This window comes from Pseudovirgaria hyperparasitica (assembly GCF_010093815.1).
Source record: "Pseudovirgaria hyperparasitica strain CBS 121739 unplaced genomic scaffold EJ05scaffold_8, whole genome shotgun sequence".
NCBI lineage: Eukaryota > Fungi > Ascomycota > Dothideomycetes > Acrospermales > Acrospermaceae > Pseudovirgaria > Pseudovirgaria hyperparasitica.
The window spans coordinates 145815-171021 of record NW_022985556.1 but is presented as its reverse complement, the minus strand read 5'-3'; the positions used below and the strand labels follow the sequence as shown (position 1 = coordinate 171021).

Sequence of the window (25207 nt, the reverse complement as noted above, 5' to 3'; positions counted from 1 at the left end):
ACGAAGAAAAAAGAAGAGAGGCCTCCATCCTGAGTTAGTAGGGCTGATGGGTACCGATTGCCCCTCATTCAGCTCCAACTGCTTCGAGGTCGCATCATATCGATAGATATCTAAATCTCGATTGCCCAGGGTTTTCTCCAGGTCTGAAAGGGAACAGCTATCACATATGCACAACAGCGCAGGTCTGAGGAGCCTATGAACTGGTGAAAGAAGTATGGAGTTGTAGGATGTTCCGATTCTGGACTCTTTCATGTGCGACTTGGAGGGAATTGCTTATCAGGCCAGGCCAAGCCGTGCTTACAGCGCACTGCGGTGCTGATAACGCTTTCGGCAGCAAACACACTAACAACAAGTCCTGTTGCGACATTCGCGCCCATCATCTATAGATTTCCGCGGATTGTCTGCAAAATCAAATGGCTCATGCTCGCTATCTCTTACTCCCTACTTGATCAAACATATCCGATATCAGCCAGAGCCTGGCAACGACGCCTCCATTCCTGGTAATTAGTAGATCTCTGAATTGTGTAGTTCTGGATTCTTCAAAGTCCCCACTACTTTCTGGAGATGCCAGCACTGCGTTTGACCACATCCGCGGGCCTGGTGGTCTGATATGTCCGGTCTGTTCGTATATATGCGGTCTTCTCGCTTTCGGAGTCGAGTCTCACCATCCAACTTTCTTCCTTGTCTAGTCTGCAGTCATTCTTCTACCTGTCCAGATCTTCGTTGGTAAGCGATCGACATCAACAATGGCCCCTAAACTCTCCCTCCTCTGGACCAAGCCAGAGCAGAATCCGATCAATGGCAAAGCTCGTTCCATTCCTGTCCTAAACCCAGTGGATGTGCATGGTCGTGTATTCTTCTTTTCATGGCTTGGCTTTTTGATTGCTTTTTGGTCCTGGTACGCTTTCCCGCCGCTCTTGACCCTTACTATCAAGAAAGACCTTCACCTATCCACGAATGAAGTCGCGAACTCAAATATCTCTGGACTAGTTGCTACACTTCTGGTTCGTGCCGTTGCTGGACCTCTTTGTGATAGGTTTGGGCCCCGAAAGGTCTTTGCCAGTCTCCTACTTGTTGGCGCTCTCCCAACTGCCCTTGCCGGAACTATTCACAATGCGGCTGGACTGATCACTCTGAGATTTTTCATTGGTATTCTCGGTGGCACTTTCGTTCCTTGCCAGGTATGGTCTATGCAGTTCTTCGACAAAAATGTTGTTGGAACATCCAACGCCCTCATCGGTGGTTGGGGCAATTCCGGTGGTGGCATCACATAGTTCGTCTCCTTTACCTTCATCCAACTCACGCAACCTTCGCTCACATCCACCAGCTTCGCCATGCCCGCAATCTTCGACTCCCTCGTCCACTCTCAGCACCTCGGCGCTCATGTCGCATGGCGCGTCGCCTTCATCGTGCCTTTTATTCTCATCACCTCCACCGCAATTTCCATGCTCCTCCTTTGCCCCGATACTCCCAACGGCGCCTGGTCCACCCGCCACGAAGCCATCAACGCACGCATCCGCACTCAACACAACGCCGGCCACGTTGCCTCCGCACAAGTTCCCGCCCTGCACAAGATCCCCGTCTCAACCACTCAGGACGCCAAGTACCTATCCGAGAAGAAATCCGCTGCGCCCTCCGAATCCGACGACGCCGACGTCGCCGACCGTGAAGTCGGCGAGGCTGTCATAGTAGACGAATACCAGCATGAAATCGTACAAGCGCCGACATTCAAGGAGATGCTCAAGGTATACACGTCTCCGCAAACCCTCGCTTTGTGCGCTGGATACTTCAACTCGTTCGGCGCCGAACTCGCTATAAACTCCATACTCGGCGCCTACTACCTTAAGAACTTCCCGACTCTCCTCCAGACCGGCTCTGGGCGCTGGGCCGCCATGTTCGGGTTACTGAACGTCGTGTCTCGCCCTTTGGGTGGCGTCATCGCGGACGTGATCTACCGCGCTACCGGGGGCAGTCTATGGGGCAAGAAGCTCTGGATTCATTTCGTAGGCTGCGTCGCGGGGATATTCGCCATCATCATCGGCGTTCTCGACCCTCATCATCTACCGACTATGATCGGCCTGGTCGCGGGGATGGCGATGTTCATGGAAGCAGGCAACGGAGCGAATTTTGGGCTTGTGCCGCACGTGCATCCGTTTGCGAACGGGGTCGTGAGTGGGCTTGTGGGTGCGGTGGGCAATCTTGGTGGTGGTAAGTCGAGTGCTCACTCTTCCTCGTGGCTTATTGTGTGGGCGCTTTTGCTGACAATGAGTAAAGTTATATATGCCATCGCATTTCGCTACCATGGTACGAACTACCACCAAGTCTTCTACATCGTTGGCGCCATCTCAATCGGCATGAATTTGGCGGTTGCTTGGATTAGACCTGTGCCTAGTAAGCAGATTGGCGGTCGCTGAGGGGCTTTGTTGGAGTATAGAGCGCATAGAACTTGTGGTAGAGTGACGTAGGTTGGAGTACTGGCGTTTTGGGTAGAGTGGCTTCGTGATACCAGTAGAGGAGTAGTATGACACGAATTATGTGCGACGAGGATAGATAGTAACGTTGGGTTTGATTACCGTCTGTGTTCGATACTGTGATTATTGCTATTGTAGAGTATTTCCTGTCTGGATTGGAAGTAGATATTCACTAATGCTGTCTTGGGCTACTGCAAAAAATTCACTTCATGACGCGCTCACGAGATACGTGGGTCTTTTGGACGAGACAATTCGTCGCTAGTTCTCTGGAACAATGTAGTTCATTTTCTCTGCTTAGTCTCTTTCATTGTCATTCCACGTGTCTAGAAAGAGCCCTTGTGCAGCTTCTGCATTCAGACGTGTCTCTGCATTCTTCTTCTGGGTTCTGGTAAGAACGAACATCGGTATTTGATGTATCCCCTTATGTACGTGGCACCTCAGGCTGAATGAATGGACGCGTCGCAGACTAGAAGCTAGCGAAGCACGTTTCCGCTCCATCAAATCCGAAAAGATCCTTTGTGGTTTGATAACCTCTCCAGACAGGGTGTAGCATATTGCATATAACAGCCATCGACCAGAATCAGCTATGATCAAGATCTTGCTGAGAGCTAGTCAGGATTCAAAACAGTTTTCATTGTACCCGACACTATGAGTCGTCTCTTCAGGTCAGGCTCACTGGACATTGTAACAAAGCGAAGTAAACTCGTTTCCTTTGTGAAGGGCATTGTTTGATCTTCATTGTTATGCCCCGGCGTCCACCATGTGCTCTTTCATGAATATCCCTTACTTTTACAGCCTCCGAGGCGACTCTGTTCGATATGTGAACATCGATATAGATCTTGAGCCTGCTCCACTTAATCCACAGCCGCACTCCACTTGTTTTTTTTTTCGGATTCTGATACGTCGATTCGACTATATCCGTCTTCTTCCCAAGAGTCATTACAGTTACTCCTAGCAAAGGTCTTGTGGATGGGATAGCACCATTAGTAACAGTAATGCCAGTAACAGCAAGATCAGCACCGATACCCACACGAGACAGTATTCAAGGCAGTATGTCCAAAAGCCAAGACCAAGAGGAGTGCCATCCGCATTCGCTCATAACCTACAAAGACTTGCTGATGCCTTGGCGGGACAGTCCCGCGCGGGACATTCCCGCGGAATTAAAAGAAAAGTACCTATAGCCCTTTCACCCCTTCACCCATCCAAATCCCTAACAACAGTCCTCCCTGCCAGGCTCGAGGAAATCTATCAAACTGATGCAAGAATAAAATCCGACACGGAAGCTACCAAAAAACGAATCAACTCCGAATTTGACGAAGCGTACCGCAACCGGCCCAAAGTGCGACACCACTGGAATCTACTAAGCCGTGCGAAATTGTATCTGTATTTAAGGCGCATTGAGAGACGGAGGGACAAACATCAAGATCGCAATGCGAGAGACGCGGATAATAGATCTCGCAGGTTGGAAGAAAGGTGTAAGAAGATTTGTTCCAAACATGAGCTGGGATAGAAGTGGGGATCTGGTCATGCTGGCGAAGTCTCATGTTGCAAGGGAGACGACGATGGCAGAGACCAGGGTCACTCTGGCAAGGTGGAAAGTTCTTCGACGACAGAGTTGGAGAAGGAAGGTTAGTCACGAGAATAGAGGGTGCTGTATAGATAGATTTATATGCAATCGAAGGAAGGAGTGGGGCTGGCCCCGTCAGTTATCATTTATTCAGCTGCGCGCGTACAGACGTGAGCATATACAATCCGAATCTATGCAATCTCAATCTGGGCCAAAATTTTGATAGAGAATACAAGCTCAATCTACGACTCAAAATGATTGCTAAGACGGTACAATCTTAATCTAATTGGTTAGATTGATTGTGTTAGATTGAATAAAGTGGGGTAAATAGCTGCGGGCCTAATATTAGGCCATATTTAGGTATTATTTCTACCTAAGGCCCAAAGTCTAGCCTAAGGCACTAATATGGCAGCCTTAGGCATAAATAATGCCTGAATATAGCCTAATATAGGGCCCCGGCTATACACCCACTTTAATTAATCTAATATAAGCAATCTTAATCCCTTAGCATAGATTCCAAGCTTAATCTGTACTTTTAGGGTGACTAATCATACAATCCTAATCTAGTACTTCGGATTGTATCCGATTGTATATGCTCACGTCTGCGCGCGTATGCTTTCTATAGTCTCTTAGATTGTGGTATAGTGCTGTCTGATGTTTCACACTCTAAGGTTTATATTATTTGAAATTACTTTGCTGTTGTTCAAGGCCAAGTTTTCGAGGTCAAATTCACGGTAAGCATGTATGGTAGGGATTATCTCATGGTCTCCGGTATTTCTGGTGTACTTACCTTGAGTAGTCATCTCATACTCGTCAGCAGGGGGACAGTGATACAGTACTGAACGCCTGAGAACTACCATACATCGACTGTCAGAGTGACCCGGTGGTCCTACTGAGCGCATCAATGAGCTGAGAAATAGTGTCTTCGATACAGGACAGACCATCGTTAATTCAACCAGAGGATTGGTGTGAGATGTTCGACATGCAATATGATTACCACGCGTCAGAGTGCCGCGGAGATATATTAGTGGAAGCTCACCACGCAGTTTTGTTTTGGGTTGGATATATATTACAGCTTCTAATATTACAAATTGATCTTCTCAGCTTATGGCCTTCTGTGGACTGTTATTCATCAGTGTCAGATATACTCTGTGCGCAGTTCTAGAAGTACGTGAGTCCACTGTCTCTCTAACCATGAACTCCGTGCTCTGTGATGGGTGTCTTCTCGTCTTTGGCCACACTCGATAATGAATTACGATCTTGGTAATACAGAAAGACCGACATTCTCTACCGGTAGTTTCCAAGAGCGACTATCTGCAACCAAGTGGCATCCGAAGTAACGAATGCGAAGATATAAAACATGTAAATGTAATGCGAGCCTGTCAGTTTGCGCTTGACAGTGGCTGCGTTGTTCACTCGTATGTTCTTTGCCATATGCTGAAGCAGCATCGAATGGTGCCCTTCCACTCTGTTACTGGTTTGCTTTGTCTCACAATGCTTCCTAATCACTGTACACCGACATTGTCTACACTTGGGAAGCGTATAAAGCTACCACCATGTGTCACTGTCACATGAATCATCTACCAAATCACCTCTCCACAGTTTCTATCATAATCACTAGGCCAAAACACCCTTCAGCATCTCAGGCCACTATACAGCCCAACCCATCCACATCCCTTTACGAAACACAGCAAATTCCCAACCCAGCGCCCAGCGCCTCCCAATTCACAGAAAACAAGGCTCCATTCCTTTCTAAAAAAGCCATGAGCAAAATCAAAGAGAACCTTGGGAAAATACTCACGCTTAAGAAAGCCCCGTCCGATGAATGCACGCGTAGGCTTCTAGGAGAGCGTGAGCCTGAACCCCTAAGCTCTGTCTCCAAGTCATCTTCCGAATCTCTTTATCCTACCCAAAAAGAGCTCGCAAGGCATGATCGTTGGACAGAAACGCATACACCAGCAGGGCATCTTAATGCCGTCAGTGATGCATTCGGAGCTGCGGGCAAACAGACGCCAAACAGGGGTGATACTACGCGACGCGATAATTCTTCCATGCAGGAGGACCCGTTTGCGGATCCGGTAGGAGGCGGTGCTGGATATACGACTGAAAAACGCCATACTACGCCAGGCAGAAACCATGCTGGGAGATAAAAAGACTCGAATACTTGCCAGGTTCCGTGTAGTGAGTTGTAATACTCAGCCATAGAGGATGGACCCATGACCATGATGTAGGTGGAAGAAATAACATTGCATCGTCAGACTAGTTCGTTCTCTTGCAGCGGATACTTTGGAGGCTGTCTCGCAGCTAAGGCATTGTTCAGATGGAAGGGGTGATGGGAGAGAAGAAAGCTTGAATACTCTTTTGCGTTTTGGTGATTCTTTACATGTAGCCTGGAGCACTGACAGACAATAAATTACCATCACAGTCATTCTATATTACACTATCAGCGTCTTGTACGCGTAGGCATCCTCTCGGAATAAGGCTTAGGGGCTTGTCGCCCAATCTTGGGCATCAGCCTGATAATTGTAAACAAAGTCATTCTCTTTCCACTGCCCACAGGATGTATATCCGAATCATGTCAGGTAGAGGAGGATCATACGATACTTCTCCATGCATATAGCGCTACACAGTGTTTAGTCTTGGCTCGAATGGTCTGTACATAGCGTCCAGGGTATTAAAATGTACTGGAGAAACCCGTCTATACTGCGAGGTCGAGTCGATGATTGATTCTGTACTCTGTCAAAACATTTTCAGGGACAAGGCTCACTCAAAACATTCCCTTGTCATCATTCTTGCCGCATATGGATCCAGAATGTCATGTTTCTAGCTGCCACTGATCCCGACACCACGGAAGATCGATCTTGAAGGCCTGCTTTGTTATTCATCACTCGCTCAGCAATTGGCCTGTTCGAGCAAGATGTGGATACTGGCAGCTTTCTATGATCCACAGTGATCAGGTTCCTACCATCGTTCTCTTCGATGGACCAATATTATGAGCAGCTTGTCCTCATCCAGGTGACGCAGTAATGAGGCATGTATGGGAGGCTATGGTTATAAGGCAACGATAGCCTTTATGGCGGATAAGGTAGTGTGGCCTCAATGACCGCGAGGGAAAGGACGCCTCAGCAAAACAGCCTAGTTATATGCTTCCGCGTGATGAGGCTGTGTCCAAGAGCATAGAGATCTTAACGTCAGTGGCTTCTATCATGTCCAAAGAATATGGGTCGAAAGCTGGTATCGCAGGATAGGAAGTTTGGGCGACTCTCAGATTCGCTAGTTGTGCGAGGGTTTGATCTGAACTTTCGTAGATATCATGGGCAGCGTTAGTTCTTGGTTCGATATGTAGGAATGAATGCTTACAGAGACTAGAAGCGAGTCTGTTCTATAGGACAAGAGACTTCCCAAGTAATCTCAGTCAGTCGTGCTGAGATGAAGTTGAGGTTTTCTCTGATGGCAGGCTTGCAATCGATATGTCAGTGAGTGGCTACGTTGAAATGTGAGAACCAAGAAAGAGTAGACTGCTTTCGAGTTAGCTGAGTTTTGTTCGAAAAAAAGGCGTTTCCCTGAGCAGATTGAAGATGAAGTCACAGTGCACAGCTGCGTGCGTTGTGATTGACCTGATCACGAAACGCGTCGGGGCTCACCGCTGAAGCCATGAGTGCAGTCTTTCTTGGGCATCTTTGAGTAGGAATTCAGTATTCGTTGATACACAGTTATACGTCGCCATCCAAAGACTGACTTGGTGCGTTGTCCAGGGCTGAGCTGCTTTGGACACAACCAAAAAACTGGCCGATGTAAACACTCATGTGAGCTTACAAGCAACTATGTGCGATAAGATAACGCGCGATTATCTCTTCAAAATTTGTTTCAATTAGTATGAGAGACCACCAAACCTTGCCTTGTCTTGAGTGGTGAGCGCCGCAAAATTTGACAAAAAACCACCCCCCGATGGGGATGGGGAAACTCTGCCCGGCGATAAGGGTTGGTTTGCATTGTGGCGCAACGGTCGAGAGCACGTGTGCAAGTGAGGAAGTGAAGGGTCGAGAGCACGTGTGCCAGTGAGAGGGCGTATACGGAGGAGAGAAGGGGAAGGAAGCCAGACGACCGCGGTGTGCAATGGGTACGTCATAATGGCGAGCGACGTATACGGTCGACGGCTCGAGAGCAGAACGGGATGTCGTGAGTGGGAATCGAACGGGGGGACTCGGTCGAGGATCGTGGTAACGTTCGGTGACAAGAATCAAGTTTGCCAAATGCCCTAGAACCTGTGTTAGTGTTACGAAGGATGCAACAATTGTTCCTATTATATACCCATCGAGACAAGAAAGCGATCACTTACCGAATGGAAGGGTTTTCAGGGGTGTCGTTTTGGTGGACTTCACTAAGGACGTGAACAAGCAGCAAGGGTGTAGTTTTGACCCAAAGGAACTGATCATAGGTACGGAGATCTGACTTCGCGAATTTCCGAATGTTGTCTCCATGTCAAGTACTATGGTGCTGGATAAGCCTTGTATCTTCTTTCCTATATTGTGAGTTTTGAATCAGTATAACGGGGATAGGTATCGTAAAACTACTAACAAGCAAAAGATTTAGAGTCTTGAAGTAAGATAAAAGGAGCTTAAATTTCTCAGAATGCTTGCTGTGATAGCTAGATACATTGCTGTGTGAGCTATTCAAGAGGCGAAACAAACAGGGCGATGCTGGTAGCTGGCTTAGTGTTAGTTGAAGACTTTACATAAGTTACTGTCGTAGTACGACAGTAACACATCGCTCTACAAAATGTTCTCGTTGAAATCGAATAAGCTAAATCCTTGCCTTAATCTCATGCAAGAGATCCAATCGTTCATTAGAGTGAGCTCATGTCTCGCTCAAGCCAGCTGCCTACCTTCACAGCTGACGATACACTGTCAGTGATGAGCCGTGGAAGTCTATTCATTACCACCCTGAGCTGATCAGGGTACAGCAAAACGTGAGATGATTCCCATCGTAAGCGATCAACATATACCCTCTCCAAGCAAGGAATACGTAGGAAAGGGGCGATGCTGTGCAAGACAAGTAGGTCAGGAATATTTAGGTCTTCAAATGACACTCCATGCGTGTCTTGCCATGCACTAAAGGATCCTCCTTTGAGCATCCAAAAAGATATGAAATTGACCGGAGCTACAGAACAAACGAATGGAATGGCAATGCGATTGAAGTCTTCCAGAACACGTCTGCGCTTGCCTTGTGTCATCCTATAGACCATCACTTTATTGCTAGGGAGGCGAATCGCTCTTCAAACATCATTCGAGTCTTGAGCACTTCAATGACTGTAGGTGTGCGCTTAAGGTCACCGGTCTGTGGTAGCCACCCATCTTTATGGGTAATGTTTTGTTGTCTTTAGTTCGTCTTGAGAGTTTCTTTTTGGAACAGACTTAGAGCTATGTATTAGCCTAGTTGCGACTCCTGGTGAACTTCACTGACATCACGTGATAAGCCCATGAAGAGGGTGTTGCGCCTGCTGAGCTGAACACACGCAAAGTCCCGGGCATACGCGCGACAACATTCGCACATCGAGCTGCGGAAGCTTTCGGACCTCTTTTGAAGCCATACTGCAGCGCTGTCTGGATTCAGGCGTCACAAAAATGCCTGGTATGTCTTGCAGTTGCTTGCACGAAGCCAGAAATTGTGCTGACTGAATCAATTTCGCAGGTTTTCGCGGGATCACCCTCGGTGTCAATTCGCAATTCGATGTGGAGCAAGTTCCGGAGTTTGCACCACCCAAGAAGCCGGGCTTCCCCAAGCTCTTGGAAAATAACGTGGCCTCAGTGTACATACAATCGCGACCAGGAGCGCAGTTTTGGGTTTGCTATAGCCTAAGCGAGCCGGAGCCTCCTTCAGCTTATTTCTTTTTCAAGCTCTCGATCAATGACACGGACGTGGTCTCTTGGGGTGTCGGAAAGGAGGAAGACTATCAAGGAAAAACAATGCATGCGCTTTACGAGGCTACAGAAACTTGGAATGCAAGAAGTTCAGCTACTGAAAGACGAGGCTTTTTCTTCGCGGCCAACAGCAGACAGGATGACAACCTGGAAGGAAATTATGGGGCAAGGTTTGAGATCCGCGTTTATCGTGCGGCCGGACGCCAGAGAATTGCGAAGGATATGAATCAATATAGAGATACCATACAGGGGCGCAAACGACCAACGGGTTTAGAGTGAGAAGAGCGATGGAGTGCGAATGTATGAATGGCTACTAACCTCGACAGGATCTTGTCTGTTGGCCAGGTAAAGAAAGAACAGCCAAAGCGATTCTACAAATATGCACTCGTAGATCCGGTGGACATGCCATACGCTACATTCCGGTACTACTACAAAACATTAGGTATGAGGATGGATCGCCATTTTATGCGAGGCTGACACTATCAAGATGAGTTGAAGCGCCTCGAGATTCTGCGAGTTCCCGATGGCTCCGATGAGAGCTACATCGATAGTTACCTTAGCCTCGACCTGCAAGATTCAATGGAGAATGTACAAGGGCCGGAAGGAGTTGATGGTCACCACAGCGAGACGTCTCTTGATTCCTCCAGCAAAGCACCGGAGGCACATGGTAATCAGCCAGATGAAGATGACATCGAGGACGACAAGTTCGGCTTTGTTGGGCGTCCGAAGAGATTATCTATCCCGCCTTCGCGGCGCCTCTTCCCCACCACGAACAGCTCTTTTCCAATGTCATTGTTTTCGAGGACTACGGAGGACACGGTCGAAACTCATGATAGAGAGGCATGGCGAGCACCGAGCCCAATTAGAGGAGGCTTCAGGGACATCGATTCTCCAACTCCAGGACGTAAGCGCTCTCACACAGCTGAGGTCTGGCAGGATGTGGTTAATGACACGGTCTCAAAGAAGTAAGGGGCCGGCGGCGACGAGGCATGGAGAGGCAGACTTCCATTGCATCAAAAGAATGTCAGACCGCGAATCACGATTCTGGGCAAATGATGCTGTCGAAGAATTCGTGTCTGCGGGATGATAACTTGTGTAAGAAGCATGAAATAATGATAGGGTGAGGTCGGCATTTGAATACGACCCTACAACCCGATTCAGGGCACGGAGTTTGATTGGTTGGAACTTCCCCGCAATGGATGGGTCCATCCGTGCATAACAGCCCTGTTGGGTGACTTCCCCAGACCCACTACCATTAATCACTCAAGTCTCACGACAGCTCCTAGCTCCCAAAGTCTCATGCGTTGAATGTATGATATCGAGCATGTAAAAAACGAGCTCAAATTTCCCAGAAAGCTACGTGGCTGACGACTGAGCTCTTGAATTGTGTCTTTTTGTCTTCTCATAATGAAGCTCTCTTGCTTCGGCTGTTCAACGTCCATATGCGCACTCCTGGCAAGTGTAGCTGAAGCTTCTACATTGACACCTCCGATTCTTCCACTGTTCGTTCGAACACCCTACTTCAATAGCTGGCTTGCGAATGCCAGAGACGTACCATGGAGTCATTGGTAAGGACCTGTCCTGGACCATCCGGCCAGAGTGATTGATCTACTTCCAGGCCCATATTTTGGACAGGAGGATCGCTCGGCATGGCGATAATGGCATCCTCGCCGGACACTAAAGATGTTTACCCTCTTCTTGGTAGGGTCCAAGATTTCCTCGAAAGTGACGGAGAAGAAATCGGGTAAGCTTAGAGATCCTTCTGGGACCGCAACCAAGCTGACGTTGAAAGATACAATGTTTCGTACCCGGATTATAAAGGCGCAAGTTATGATGCCTCGACCACGAACCTTACCTACATGATCCCCGCTCCTACGCCCGGTTCTAAGCCTCTGGAGCTTAAGTTATCATTCCTCTCCCCGATCACACCCACATCCACCTTGAGACAATCAATACCTGCAGCGTACCTGACTGTCTATGTATCTGGGGATTTCGACCTCGACATATACATCGATGTCAACGGTGAATGGGTGAGCGGGACTAAAAATGCAAAGATTGAGTGGGAGCTTTTGAACAATGGAGATGCCAGAGGCACGAAGCTATTAAAGACTTGGAAGGTCAATCGTGCGCAGCAATTGCTATACACCGAAATATACGACCAATCAGAGTGGGGACATCTTCTCTTCAGTGCTCCCGCGGGCGTCAGACATGAAGCTGGTAGAGCTAAGACCCTTAGACAGCGGTTTTCACGGACTGGTACATTACAGAATCAGGTTGATAACGACTTTCGAGGAGTCATGGAACGTGAGCCGGTCTTTGCGTTCTCAAAGAGCTTCAAGTTAGCCCAAAACTCCTCGACGACTGCCACAAAGGCAGTACATGACAAAGTCCAATTCACATTGGCTCATATGCAGGACCCAGTAGTTCAATTTGCCAGCGCTCGAGGCCTCCTGCATGCGAAGCCGTTATGGAAGTCATGGTTCTTGACGGATGAGAAAGTGATCGACTATCATTATTTGGACTTTCACAACGCGCAAGCGCTTGCCCAGAATTACTCTGATCAGCTCGCTGCAGATGCATTTCAATCTGGCTCGCATGACTATGTTGATATTGTTGCTTTGTCTGCTCGACAAGTCCTAGGCGCCACCTCGTTTTCTGGAACACCTGACAATCCTCTACTCTTCCTCAAAGAAATCTCAAGTAACGGCAATACACAGACTGTGGATGTAATTTTCCCTGCGTTCCCGTTTTTCCTGTACACGAATCCACGATGGCTTTCGTACCTCTTGGAGCCGCTAATTGAGCATCAGCTGAGCGGCCAGTACCCTAATGACTACTCGATGCATGACCTGGGTTCCCATTTCCCCAATGAGACAGGCCACGCAGACGGACGGGACGAGTACATGCCTGTCGAAGAGTGTGGGGACATGCTTATCATGGGCCTCGCACTGATCAACTCATTGATGTACTCGGACAGCTCAGCAGCACAGTCAAGATGGTCCACCGTTGGTAGTCAAGACTTTGACGAAAGTAATGAGAATCCCTTCTCGCTTGCCGAGATAGGGACTGTTGACGGTATCGAGTACATTGACAATTCGTGGGGTGGCGTATTGAAGGGCCCTAAGCAGGCAAAAAAATGGCTCAAGAACAGCTACCGTCTGTGGAAGCAATGGACCGGCTACTTGGTGGAATTCTCTCTAGAGCCAGCAAATCAACGTAAGTTTCGAGATGAAGTCATCTATCAATTATGTTCCGCTTCTGACACGGTCATAGTATGCACCGACGACTTCGCCGGCTGGCTTCCGCTCCAGACGAACCTCGCCTTGAAAGGTATCATCGGTATCAAGGCCATGAGCGAGCTATCCTCAATTCTCGGCGAAGATGCCGACGCAAAGAGGTACAAGAACATCTCGGAAACATACATAACCAAATGGGAGGAATACGGCATGTCCCGCGACGGCTCGCACGCAAAGCTGGCATACGACTGGTATGGCAGCTGGACAACTCTATACTCGCTCTACGCCGACGCCATCCTATGCTTCCACCCTTCATTCTCAAACAGCTCTGCGCCCACGTTTTCGCCAGCGCACTCTGGCGAGCAGAAACCCATCTCTGGACCCATCTCCTCCAACAGCAAAGACTTCATCCCCACGTCAATCTACAAGAAGCAGTCCGACTGGTACGCGGCCGTGATGCAGAAATACGGCCTCCCGCTCGACTCACGCCACCTGTATACAAAGTCGGACTGGGAATTCGAATCCGCCGCCGTGGCTTCTTCGGACGTGCGTAAAGAAATCCTCCAACGAGTCGCGAAGTGGCTAAATGAGACGGTGACCGATCGCCCGTTTACGGACTTGTACAACACCGAGGGCGACGGCGGGTTTCCCGGGCCAAACTTCTTTGCACGGCCTGTTGTGGGAGGGCATTTTGCGTTTTTGACGCTTGAGAGGGCGTGTGGTGGGTTGGGTAGTGTGGGTATTTTGGATTGAATGGGGAGGTTCGTGGGTAGCTGAGTCGATAAGTGGGCAGATAGATAGGTAGATGGGAAATATCGCAATGCGGCAGCGTGTCGCTATCATGGAGAATGAAAATGTCGCATACTGTACATTGAGTGTCAAAGGTAGTGCTGATGTGTGATGTGGCGTGTCGTGTGGCGTGTCGTGTGTGTATGTGTATGTGTGTGTGTGGTGTGACATGATGTGATGTGTTGTATTAGCATCGACACGAGGACGAGAGGTCGCCATATGACATATGACGTACACAACAAGGTGGCACTGCAGTGGCGGGTAAGTGGGGTGGGTTCAAAGAGAAAATACGAATTCGAGAGACCAAACGTAGTGCATTTTGTGGAGAGTCACAAAGAACAAGTAATTTAGTATTAAAATTTTCGTTTTCGGGAATTTGTATGGAGTTTTGGGTTGGTAAGATCATTATATTCATGCTCATCGTAGCCCAGCGCAAGCAAGGGGGGGTTTTGTTCGCGCTGGTCTCGCTAGGCGTTGCTCTAACTTGCTGCTAGGGGGATTTCCCATCTTTCCTCATGTACATTACACACAAGCGCTCTCTTTTGACATTTTGTCTTTCAGGGGGAAAAAGTTCAAAAGAAGAGCGCTGTTTCTATATCTCTCTGTCCAGATTCCACACTCGACCAAAATGATATTGGGAGTTCCTCCTTCTCTGCAAAAAAAGTGATTCGTCGTCGGTCGTCTTCGTAGTCGTCGTCGGTCGTCGATGATTGTTATTGTTGTTAATGTTGTTGTTGTTGTTGTTGTTGTTTATGTATTTGTATAGTGAAACTCGATAGACTCACAGCAAAGCCTCTTCGATGATATTGGTAGAAAAAGGAAAGTAGCACCAAGAGCGAACTCCCCTTGGACGCCAAAAAGCCAAAACGATACAGTGATAGAACAATATGTGTGATTGAAAATGCAGAAAGTGCTTCCACCAACGATGAACACGGAAATGCAATGTCAGGAAAACATTGTGAACAACGAGGCTGCTAGTGCGCAGCAGTCTCACGCCTGTGAAGGGGTGGCGCACGTCCCTGTCTGGCCATTTCCTCCCATGCTGCGCGATACCCACGCCTGTACTCATCGTCGCCGTTCCTGTAGTCTTCATGACTGAACTTAACGTCATCCACGCTGTAGTTTGGAGTGTAGCTAACTTCCTCGGGCCTGTAGGAGGTCCGTCGCTCCATGGCAGGTCGGGTGGATTTTTGAGTGTAGGCAGAAGGCACCTCGCCATAAAGCTTGGGGGAAGCATCACGGCGGGACCTCTCTCGGCCTCGTTCACGTTCAGGCTCACTCACGATTGGAATTGTTTGTGTCGTGTTGGCGTGCGGTATTGGAGGTCGTGGTACGGATGGGGTGGAAATGGGCGCATATGAGTACACTACGCGATGAGTCTGTGTGGCAGGAGATGCTGCTGGGTATGATGAGCGGCCCGAAGACTTCGGTAAGCGCTCTGCAGAATCAGTCTCCTTGGTATGAGGAGATGGGCTCCTAGTCATACGCGGTGTGTACTGAGTACCCGGCTCACGAGTCTCAATACGGGGGCCATATGGATCGTATTGAGTGAATTCGTGGACGGTGGGAGGGACCGCAGAGGGAAAGCGGGCCTTGGTTGACGTATAGGGTGCTGTCGAAGGAGGTACTGGCTGCGTGTAGGAGCGCGAGAAGCCGCTCTGAGGCTGCTGAGTTTCTGGCGTGCCAGGGCTAGAGTAGCCCGAGTCGTCCTTCGAAGTCTGTTGGGGGGTTGTATCGCGTCTGCGTGAAGTGTTTGTCGTGTAGCCTCCGGTGGGCATGGTTTCGGAACGACCCATCTTGGGCACTGTTTCTTGCGGCGCACGGACGTGGCTGTAAGTTTGTGACTGGGAAAGGTGTTGCCTCAGTGCAGCGGGAGAGGACGTGGACTGTGGCATCGATGGTTTACGTCGCTCATGCTCATCGGGCTCTTCGACAATGTATGGACCTCGGTCCTTTGCTCTGGGGCTTTGATCTTTCGGTCGGGCAGACGACCTCCGAACGTGGGCAGGCCTTCCAGTGCCCGTGAAGGCGATTCCGCTATCTTTGCGAGAGTCTTTGTCTTTACCCATGTATGCGTAGGCATAGTCGGCCATGGTGGAGTACTTCCTGTGGGAGTCGTCGTGAACGTCACCCCGAGCTCGCGAGTCGGTAGCTGCAGAAAACATACGATTTGCAGTCGAGCGTCGCGAGGGCTCCTTTTCTGCCCTCTCTTTCTCTCTGCGGCGCTGGTCTTTGCCATAGTCTGAGTCGGAAGAAGCGTCGACGTACGTTGCTTTTTGTGAGCGCTCTCGTGTCTGTGCTTTCTCTTTCTGCCTCTTCTCTTCTGAGCGTTTCTTTTCGGTTGCGGACTTACTCGATTGACGTTCAGTCTTGGAGGATTTACTGTGTCGCTCTCGTTCGTAGCCGGGCACCTTGCGCGAAGATGGCCTGTCAGTCGGTTCATAGCGATCATAGTCATCGTAAGAAGTTCGTTGTCGCTCTTGAGAGGTGGGCGGTGGAGCAGCGAAGCTGGGAGCGCGCGTTTGTGTCTTGTATGCGGACGATGGCACGTCGTTGTATGAGGACCGCATGTTGCCACTCCCACGAGCGGCTCTCTCCATCGCCTCTTTGCGCATCTCCGCCAGCTTGACCGTGGCTTGCCATTCACTCTTCTTGGCGGGATCGCTCAAGAGTTCGTACGCCTCGTTTAAACGATGAAATTCCTGCTCCTTGACTTTCTTGACGGCTTCGTCAGGAAACTTGTCCGGGTGACACTTGAGTGCCAGCTTTCTGTAGGCTGACTTGACGTCATTCTCGGTCGCGTTTCTCGACACTCCAAGGGTGGTATATGGGTCTGGTAACGGTTCGTCCATGACTTGAGGTGGGAGGCCGCTGTTGTTGGTGGGTCTGCCGTTGCACTGGCTGTGGTGGTCGAAGTGCTCAGTCGATCGAGCGCTGACTCTAGACAGCTCACGTATAACAGCCGAGTTGAGGGTGATGTGAAGGATTGAAAGATTGTCGGTGTCGGTGCCGGTGAAGTAGAAGGTAGTGCAAAGGCGTTGGGCAGGGTAGACGCGGTGTTCCAAGAAAGCGATAAACGACGAGCCAGTCGTCTTGGCTCTTTGAACAAAGTAGGTATTAAGAAGTGTAGACAAAGAAGTGGTGTAGAAAGAAGCGGAGAGTCTGTAACAGCGTAGTCGACGAAGTGGTTGAATTGATTGAAGTGATGTGTATGTTGTTGGGTAAGGCGAGGGGAGGGTGGATGAAGTGAAGAACGTGGAGAGGAGAGGCGGAAGGATCGGTGACAGAGACTAATAGAGAGGTTTGAGGCAAAGGGCTCAAAGGGCACAAGGGCACCACCCAACCCAAGGAACAAGGCCCGGGCAAAAAGGGCAAAAAGAGCCTGACCCTGGGGCCTGTGAGCAACGACAACAACGGTCAGCCGGGGGGGGAGGGATGCCCAGTTGTCAGGCTTTTTGGGGGGGGGGAGAGAGAGAGGCGACCAGTAGGTGAGCAGCAAGTGGCCAGTAAGCAGGCGAAAGTGGGCGGCGGTGGGCGGTGGTGGGCGGTGGTGAGTAGCCAAATGGAAGCCAAGTAGAAGCCAAGTCAGGCGGGTTTGGCGGCGGGGGTCGAGGGGGGGTCAGTGCGGATTTTGGCCGGCGATGGATTTTGATGGCGGCGATTGATGGCGTCGCACGTCGCGTTGATCGATGCTGTTGCTGATTCAGAATAGGTCAGACTTCGTGGCCTGAGGCAGACACCGATCGAATCCCGTGGAAGCTGTTGCGGCGTCTTTTCGGCCAGACCAAGCCAGAACTAAGCCGCAATCCGAGTTACGAATCCGTCGTCGTTGTTGTCGTCGTTCTCGTCGTCTTCGGATTGTGCGGCGCCGGCGGCGAATATGTCGATGATTGTTCCGGCGCGTCCGTCTATTGCGTATTGCGTATTGCTGCGAGAGGCGTTTACAACGAAAAGAGGCGGTGCAAGACGCCGTCGCCGTCGTACAGTCCTGCTCCCTTCTGTGAGAAGCGTTCTATAGCCTCCGCTCGAAATGTCGGTGAGTGTTTCGGCTCCTGGTGGGTAATAACAAACTACCAGATAGGTTCTGGCCTCGGGCTTGTTTGCTGTGGTTGCGCTGATTCTCTCACCGTCTTTGGTCAGAAGGTCGTCGTCTCCTAGCAACAACCTGGCGGAACTTATGAATGGAGAGTCTCGTCCCACAAAGGATCCACTACGCCTCCGACTGTGCAGGATGCAGAAGAGGCGGGGGAGAGACCGGGAGGTCAGTGTGGGAGGGCAGTGAGGTATAATTATAAGAACAAAGGTGACAAGGCAGAGTTGTGAATGGTATAGATGTCAACTGGCTGTACGCAACAAGGCTGGCACAAATGCCAATCAGCCTTGAGTGTGGTCGGTTTTCTGGAGGAACAGGGCAACACAAGACTGCACATTCGATGCCTGTGAGCAGCCCAATCTTGTCCCGCGATGAAGTTGGAAATGGACAACCAAGAAGCAGCACTGGGAGAATGAAACGTCGTCTTACTCAGGCCTCACCCATCCTCCTCAGCTCTAGTCCTCTTCTATCGCCATGTCGACATCCACTGCTGAGCGTATTCAGCAACGTCTGCAAAACCTCAGCACAGCGCTGTCGTCACTCAGCCCTCTACTATTGGACAGAGTCACCTATGCGGCGCTGCAAAAGCACGCGTCGGGCCATTTGGAAGCTGCCATCACTGGTCCGCATTATCCACTGCGCGAAAAGAACCTTTCGCTGTCTCTGTCCCCGCTCTAGAAGCATACATTGTAAGGAAGAGTGCGAGCGGATTCTTGCATCGTGTTCCACGAGTCGGATTGCCCTTGCAGAGCCGTGCGAATCGCCAGAGAGTATACAATCGCCCACCTGAACCCAGGCCCTGCAGTAGCAGCTGCAGCTGCATGTGGTATTAGTGTTGGCGGCTACGGCTACGGTCGAGTAGAAGCCGTCAAGTGGCCAATCAACTCGGCACTCCTCCTACTCCACGAATCATTCGACTCGACTTCCAAAGGCTTCTAAGCCAAGCTTGGCGTCAGACTATCGATAACATGGAGCGACAGGCGGGGTCTCACGGCTCGCTGACTACCAGAAGGCGTCATGGGTTGTGGATGCGACAAGGACAAGGACCAGGACGGCCGCTATTACTATCCATGTGTCAGAACGATGGAGGATTGCGATCATCGCCCTGGGAGGACTTCTCAATTCCCACTCTACTGTTGCACGTTGTGCACAAAGGTTGATTATCGTGTCCAAAGAAATGCATCCTCAAGAAGCCAGATTAGAGCTTCACATGCCATCTCCTACCACGAGTCATGCAAGGAAGTGTCCATCATACGCACGCTCATGAGACTTCTTGCAGCAGCGTGCTTCGTGCTCCATACTCGATGTTAAGAGCTATCTCGATCAGTCGAGACACCTCGACTCCAACCCCTCAGCCCCGCGGCCCAAGCGGCTGCATCACCCAAGTCTCAACACACCCAAAGAGTGAGGCCAAGTCCTCTGACTGCCAGGACGACTGCCAGAAGAGGGCAACCACATGAGATGCGTCGTCTACATCCAGAACTCGTCTTATCACGCCCATATCGACGCCAACATCCCACTTAACCCCCGTATCTCATATACAGCATTGCCGACGTGACCATCGCACAGTCCTAGCCCAGCGCTTCGTGGCCTTGTCTACGGCCCGCAGGAACGTGTGACAGCGCTCACCGGCTGCATCTATCTGGAGAAGTGTGTTCCGGTGTTCAAGCGTATCCATGCTGGAGGTAATAGAGCGACGACACGTAGGACCACTTATGATCCAACACTTGCGCCGTCTCGTAACGCTTCACTTTGACTGACAAGAGACGCATCCAAGGAACCCTTGACTCTACTCAGGGGCTATGTATAGCGATCGCCTGATCTACATGGCGCTCCGTATGCTGCCACAGCGGGTTCTATCGAGACTATCCGCGTCCGCAGACCTGCGTTCTAGCAGTCCAAGAAGACTGTAGACTTGGAGATTGATTGAATGTTGATCACGTATATCTGCGACAATGACGATGCACAATCGATGCATCGCTATCCAATGGAGCATGTCCTGCCTATGTCCCGTCCTACCTGACCTATTTACCCCGCCCTCATCCACCTCATCCCGAAGCACTCAATGTCGAGCCAATCGCAACGGCCCGTCCGCTTAGCGTCTGAGTTTCACGATTACACGCACAACCACAACCACATCCACAAACTCGCCTCGCCTCGCCTGTACTGTGCCCGATGCATGCGAGGCCTCCCACCGCAGCCGCCCTGTCACTTACACAGCGCCACGAATTCCCACAAGAAGTCACATATACATGGTATCTATGGATGTCCTGTTGCCGGGGCATCCATCATCCAATTCCCGGGCACTCTCCTCCAGAACGCCAGACACTGCGCAGACACCAAGACACCATAGAATCCTCGCTCGCTTCATCCTGTAAAACACTTTACTACATACCACGTAGATACATCCGGAGCTCGCAAGCCTGAACCTAACCTAGACGGTACAGCTACGGCTACACCATAGGCATAGCTGTCCAGCTACCTACCTACCAGCCACCAGCCCCAATACCAATGCCAAACCACGCCCAGCGCCAGCCCAGCCTTCCAGCCCCCAACCACCAACCACCAACCAAAACAGATCCCCCATGGGTTGCGAATCTCACGGCAACAACACTACCCTTCGTGAACGTGGTATGCCGTGATTTGTCTGGGGTGTATCCCTGGCAGAGAGACGTGAACAAATCTGAACGTGAAAGTAGATAAGTGCATTGACCCTCGCATATTAACCCAATATCCCATACCCAATACACAACCAGCCAGCCAGACAGCCAGCCAGTCAGTCCAGTCCTGTCCAGTCCAATTGTACAGCAGCGGTGCATACCACTTGTTAACTGAGCTGTCCTCATGATCCATTATCATTTACGAAACGACGTCCAGACTCGGCGCATCTGCCACATATGTCGCATGCTGCATGCCGTCATATCTACAGCATCTATCCATCGCGATCCGCGACGGAGCTTCGGCCTGCTGCTGCTGATGATGACGATGATGCTGATGCTCAAGGACGGCACACACATGGGCCTGGCATCGGGGGGTTAATTAGGTACTAATTACTACATTCCCCATGGCTGACCCTACCTTAAAACGGAGACGGAGGTCCAAGTACGTATATGTCCGCAGCTGCCGAAGCTGCTTTCTGTAAGCTGGCTTGGCTTGCTTAGGTGGCTTACCTTACAACCTAAAGCTAATCTGTATCGTGCTACGTACGGGCTAACCTTGTGCGCCACGCGCCCGTCGTCGAGAGGTACAGTAAGGAACGCATGCATGAAATGCCAATAGAAGGAAGCGATGACGACGTCAGGGGCTCATCAATCGTTAATTATTCGACTGATAGAGTTTTGCACGATGGAAATGATGTGCATGACGGGACTCGGGAGAGAGGGAGAGAGGGAGGGAGAGAGACCCTGGCTGCGCCTTGCACGCGATTATGACGACCACTTGGCCCTCCCTCCTCGGGAAGGGGGAAAAGGTTAATTTTGCCCTTCGCTTATTTAGTAGGTATTAGGTATCTAGCTATTTTTGTAGGTAGGTAGGAATAACAGCCTCAATTGACGTACGGCAAGCTTCAGGGCGGTGCAGTAGATAGATTCGAATTCAGCGTGGGCGCACCGTCCCAGACCGGGAGGTCGAGGTCGACAACAATCGGCTTGTTGAACTTTCTCGGCCCCTGGCCCCAGCTTGTACCACAGATGGCCGCGTTGATGATACATGTCTCCTTCTTGCCCTCTCTGCCTGCCATTGCGGATATGTTGAGTCCATCGAGACGCGAATACCATTCTTCGAGCGCTGAGACCTCGTTCGATGGCTGTCGACCTCGAGCTTCTGTTGCAGGCTTGCTATCCGTGTTCACGTCGGTGGCGGTAATATCCCTCGTTCTAGCGTCCTTTCCAGGTACAGCGCGTCTCCGAGATCGACTGCGTGAACGAGACCGCGACGATGACTTCTTCCTGTTCGGATTCGAGCGGCACCGTGCTCGTCCCAGGGCTGTCTTGTGGCTGTGCATCGAGTGCTTCGTTGGAGATGGCAACGACGCGCCCTCTGGCGGTGGCGAAAAGGAGACCCGGTTGGGAGTCAATTGCCTCTGATGCTTTGACTCATAGTAATTGTCCAGCTTCTTGCCTCCCTTCTCCGTCAGGTCGATGTAGCTGAGCTTGTTGGTGCCGGCGCCTGGATCATCCCAGAATGTGTATCCGTCCTCGAGGTATGGACAGAGAGGTAGGTCCATCTTCCAAGTCACGCGTTCGATGCCTCGGCCTTCGTGTGTATGGCCGCATACAGACAGCATGGGCCGGACGCGCCATAGTGCTTTGCGCAATGCCTCGCAGCCCTTTGAGCGTCCCCCGGCAGAATAGTCACAGTGGCCAAAGGGTGGCGCGTGAGTCACTACGACACTGGCATTGAGTGGGATGGCATCCCAGATTGTGGCTGCCCTATCTTTATTGTACTGGAATCCCCAGCTCCCTTGCGCCGGGGAGTATGGGCTGCCAAAGACAGTGAAGACAGTTTGGGGACCGGTAGGGCTACTCAGGTATATATCGCGGGTTTCATGTTGGAGATAAGTAATGGTAGGCGAAGACTTGAGCAGCTCCTGGCATGCTAGCGGGTCTTGGGGCTGTTGGTTGTGGAAATAGGCGCCGTGCTCTTGGTAGAAGGGGGAATCTAAGGTGATATCGTGGTTCCCTGTTGGTTGGAGTCAGGCATCATTATCATCTTCCATTGTGGAACTCTCTGTACCAGCTACCACGATCTTGGCTTCGAAGTTTGCCTTTTCCAGCCACGCGACTGTCTTTTGGAGCTCAGATAGACTCCCCTGATTTGTGAGGTCTCCCGCGTGAATCAAGACATCTCCGGCTGGTAGCTTCGGTGTTTGATTGTGGGTGTCGGAGATGCAGACGAACCTCGTCTTGCGATAGACCGGCCGGGTGCTGGGGTAGGATGTCATGGTGTTGCCATTGTAGTCTTCATATTTTTGGCGCTCTCAAAAGACGAGGCGGAGCGACTGAAAGGGTTCTGCATGGCAGCGATGAGTCGAGAGTCGAACAACAATGACTGGAAAGCTGGAGGCTGCAGTCACACTTTCCACTACTACTTGGACCTGTATGCGCTAGTCTATATCAGGCAACCAGCCTCCATATCACTATCACAAGCTGTCATCAAATACTTTGTATCTCGCATGTTTAGTGATAATAGTTGCAATGGAAAGCAGACCAGAAGGCCTCGAGTATCTCAGACTCAATCCTATACATCAACAACAAGGTCTGCGACCCGGCCAAAGTACCGAAACGCTAGCCGCTTACAGTCCAGATCCATCTCGGACTTATTACACGACGTCGAGACATACTGTATCATATGCCAAGATGAAGGATGCCGCAGAATATCCCTGTTGTCTCAAAAGTTGAATAGCCGTGGGCTGACCGAGGGCAGCATGATCGTGCCACGGCCCACCACCATGCCGCCCCCGCCTGGATCAAACCAAAGTTACAATTCGTTCTATAATCTGGTCAATTACTTGTCTTCAGTCTCCATATCATCAAATCCATACTCAAATCCATCTCACATCCCACCGTAGTATCCGTCTGAAGCATTGACAGCGATGGCTGCCCTTTACAAAGCTTCACTTGTCGCCTTGGCCGGCATTGGCGCGTACACGCTCCACGCCCTCTCCAGCCAGAACGGCATGTACGAGATGATCAAATCGGTCGGCGAGAGACACCTGTTGACCGACGGTGTCACGGCATGGCCTCAATGGCTCCAGGACTACGAATTCCGCCTCGTAGCACCGCTACTGGGCTTCTTCTGGCCGTTTGCAAACGCGGAACAGGCTGATCTCCTCCTCTGCGGCATCCCGTTCGCGGGTGCTGTCATGTCCGGATGGACGGTGATACTCCTCGAAGCAAACCGAAACGGCGTCCGAGGAGGCGCAGGGTCATAGTACGTCTAACCTTTAGTTTCGTTCCCCAGAAAATCACCAGACTCACAACATCAGCACGACCATCTACGGCCTCCTCGTCCAGACACTCGGCTTCGCAGTCGTTTCCCCCCTATTCCTCCTCATCAACCTCTTCTCCTCCACAATCCCCTCCTCCCCAACCCCAACCTCGCTCTCGCACCCAAACCTCAAGCAGCTCAAAGCCCTCCCCTACGCCCTCACCCTCGGCTTCGTCGTCCCAAGCGCAATCATGCTCCTCCCGTACCCCAGCCTGCTCTCCCTCGACTCCAAAATCGCCGCCGTGCTAGCATGGCAGGTCTTCCCCGTCTTTGTCACGCTGTCGTCCTATGTCCTCGCGCCCTGTTTCGCTGGCCCCAAGAACGCATCGCCGGCCGCTCAACTGCCGTCTCTGCGCCGTGCGTACGCCTTTGCGTTGCTGGTATCCTCCATCGCGCATGTCTACACCGTTGGGCTGAGCGTGACATCTGCGCTCGTGCCCTCGCTTTTCAATGAAGCGAGTGCGGCAACTCTAGCGCCATCGAACGTGTTTCTCCCGGTTCTGCATGCGCCGCGCGTTGTGTCTGTGGCGGAGGGCGCGCTGCGGTTGTTGAAATGGGACCATGCGGTTGGTGCGCTGGCGCATGTTGTGTGGGCGGTTGCGACGACGCGGAATGTGAATCTGCGTAGTAGCGCGTTTAGTTCCGGCAGTGTGTGGATTGATATGGTTGTGAGGTCGGTGTTTTTGGGGCCGATGAGTGCGGTTTTGTGTTTGATTTGGGAGAGGGATGAGGTAGTGCTTGGGGGAGAGCATTTGAAGACGAAATGAGGCTTATAGGCTTGTGAGAAAGGGGGGGTAGCAGGGGAGGAAGTGCGAGGTGGAGAGGATTGGGGAGGAGGTGCGAATGGAGAGTAATCGTGCTAGAGTCCATAATTTTGGCGCGTGGATGTGCTAGAATTCAAGTTGATATCAGACATAGATCGCCATCCACGCCAAACTCGCAGCGTTATCGACGACTTCCAGTTCTACTCCGCATTGCACAACGAGCACAGTTCGAGCAAGACACACATCCATTCGATTCGTGCCTAGGGACAATCTACACCACCTATTATACAAGCCAGCACATCTACGACCACGAGGTCTTTTACCCTCCACATGCTAACCACATCCACATCAACAGTCATCCCAGGAGTCCACACGGAG

General features: G+C 50.9%; 9 protein-coding genes across 9 annotated transcripts; 7 read left to right on the top strand and 2 right to left on the bottom strand.

Moving 5' to 3' along the window:
* The first annotated feature begins 499 nt into the window (after positions 1 to 499).
* On the top strand, positions 500 to 2723 carry EJ05DRAFT_369199 (nitrate transporter CrnA). The gene is made up of 2 exons (XM_033741133.1): positions 500 to 1273; positions 1328 to 2723. Exons 1-2 carry the CDS (start codon positions 747 to 749, stop codon positions 2412 to 2414), a joined length of 1614 nt encoding a protein of 537 aa, XP_033600313.1. The 5' UTR covers positions 500 to 746; the 3' UTR covers positions 2415 to 2723.
* A 688-nt stretch (positions 2724 to 3411) lies between these two features.
* On the top strand, positions 3412 to 4158 carry EJ05DRAFT_476167 (uncharacterized protein). The gene is made up of 2 exons (XM_033743965.1): positions 3412 to 3642; positions 3705 to 4158. Exons 1-2 carry the CDS (start codon positions 3467 to 3469, stop codon positions 3979 to 3981), a joined length of 453 nt encoding a protein of 150 aa, XP_033600312.1. The 5' UTR covers positions 3412 to 3466; the 3' UTR covers positions 3982 to 4158.
* A 1436-nt stretch (positions 4159 to 5594) lies between these two features.
* Positions 5595 to 6188, top strand: EJ05DRAFT_500388 (uncharacterized protein; the record flags this gene model as incomplete). Its single annotated transcript, XM_033746988.1, has 1 exon — positions 5595 to 6188. The coding sequence occupies one exon, from the start codon at positions 5595 to 5597 to the stop codon at positions 6186 to 6188; it is 594 nt and encodes a 197-aa protein (XP_033600311.1).
* A 3474-nt stretch (positions 6189 to 9662) lies between these two features.
* On the top strand, positions 9663 to 10928 carry EJ05DRAFT_485944 (uncharacterized protein; the record flags this gene model as incomplete). The annotated part of the gene is made up of 4 exons (XM_033745492.1): positions 9663 to 9669; positions 9730 to 10234; positions 10286 to 10401; positions 10447 to 10928. 4 exons carry the CDS (start codon positions 9663 to 9665, stop codon positions 10926 to 10928), a joined length of 1110 nt encoding a protein of 369 aa, XP_033600310.1.
* Positions 10929 to 11366: 438 nt separating this feature from the next.
* Positions 11367 to 13948, top strand: EJ05DRAFT_439131 (DUF1793-domain-containing protein; the record flags this gene model as incomplete). The annotated part of the gene is made up of 4 exons (XM_033741860.1): positions 11367 to 11527; positions 11578 to 11684; positions 11739 to 13175; positions 13233 to 13948. The coding sequence occupies 4 exons, from the start codon at positions 11367 to 11369 to the stop codon at positions 13946 to 13948; spliced, it is 2421 nt and encodes an 806-aa protein (XP_033600309.1).
* Positions 13949 to 14958: 1010 nt separating this feature from the next.
* On the bottom strand, positions 14959 to 19578 carry EJ05DRAFT_500385 (uncharacterized protein; the record flags this gene model as incomplete). Its single annotated transcript, XM_033746987.1, has 3 exons — positions 14959 to 17076; positions 17801 to 18149; positions 19475 to 19578. The coding sequence occupies 3 exons, from the start codon at positions 19576 to 19578 to the stop codon at positions 14959 to 14961; spliced, it is 2571 nt and encodes an 856-aa protein (XP_033600308.1).
* A 1978-nt stretch (positions 19579 to 21556) lies between these two features.
* Positions 21557 to 23118, bottom strand: EJ05DRAFT_476162 (Metallo-dependent phosphatase). Its single transcript, XM_033743964.1, has 2 exons — positions 22812 to 23118; positions 21557 to 22757 (listed from the first exon to the last, which is right to left on the bottom strand). The coding sequence occupies exons 1-2, from the start codon at positions 23017 to 23019 to the stop codon at positions 21643 to 21645; spliced, it is 1323 nt and encodes a 440-aa protein (XP_033600307.1). The 5' UTR covers positions 23020 to 23118; the 3' UTR covers positions 21557 to 21642.
* EJ05DRAFT_368728 (uncharacterized protein) lies at positions 22728 to 23797 on the top strand. The gene has a single exon (XM_033741130.1). It carries the CDS (start codon positions 23092 to 23094, stop codon positions 23644 to 23646), a length of 555 nt encoding a protein of 184 aa, XP_033600306.1. The 5' UTR covers positions 22728 to 23091; the 3' UTR covers positions 23647 to 23797.
* EJ05DRAFT_368626 (uncharacterized protein) lies at positions 23574 to 25046 on the top strand. Its single transcript, XM_033741128.1, has 2 exons — positions 23574 to 24008; positions 24064 to 25046. Exons 1-2 carry the CDS (start codon positions 23671 to 23673, stop codon positions 24830 to 24832), a joined length of 1107 nt encoding a protein of 368 aa, XP_033600305.1. The 5' UTR covers positions 23574 to 23670; the 3' UTR covers positions 24833 to 25046.
* Positions 25047 to 25207: the final 161 nt, after the last annotated feature.

Coding starts and splice junctions, on each gene's coding strand:
- EJ05DRAFT_369199 (XM_033741133.1), top strand. CDS start 747: ATGGCCCCTAAACTCTCCCTCCTCTGGACCAAGCCAGAGCAGAATCCG. Junction 1,274..1,327: donor TCCGGTGGTGGCATCACATA/GTTCGTCTCCTT, acceptor CACATCCACCAG/CTTCGCCATGCCCGCAATCT.
- EJ05DRAFT_476167 (XM_033743965.1), top strand. CDS start 3,467: ATGCCAGTAACAGCAAGATCAGCACCGATACCCACACGAGACAGTATT. Junction 3,643..3,704: donor CCCGCGGAATTAAAAGAAAA/GTACCTATAGCC, acceptor CCTCCCTGCCAG/GCTCGAGGAAATCTATCAAA.
- EJ05DRAFT_476162 (XM_033743964.1), bottom strand. CDS start 23,019: ATGACATCCTACCCCAGCACCCGGCCGGTCTATCGCAAGACGAGGTTC. Junction 22,758..22,811: donor AGCCAAGATCGTGGTAGCTG/GTACAGAGAGTT, acceptor TCCAACCAACAG/GGAACCACGATATCACCTTA.
- EJ05DRAFT_368728 (XM_033741130.1), top strand. CDS start 23,092: ATGGCAGCGATGAGTCGAGAGTCGAACAACAATGACTGGAAAGCTGGA.
- EJ05DRAFT_368626 (XM_033741128.1), top strand. CDS start 23,671: ATGGCTGCCCTTTACAAAGCTTCACTTGTCGCCTTGGCCGGCATTGGC. Junction 24,009..24,063: donor CGAGGAGGCGCAGGGTCATA/GTACGTCTAACC, acceptor TCACAACATCAG/CACGACCATCTACGGCCTCC.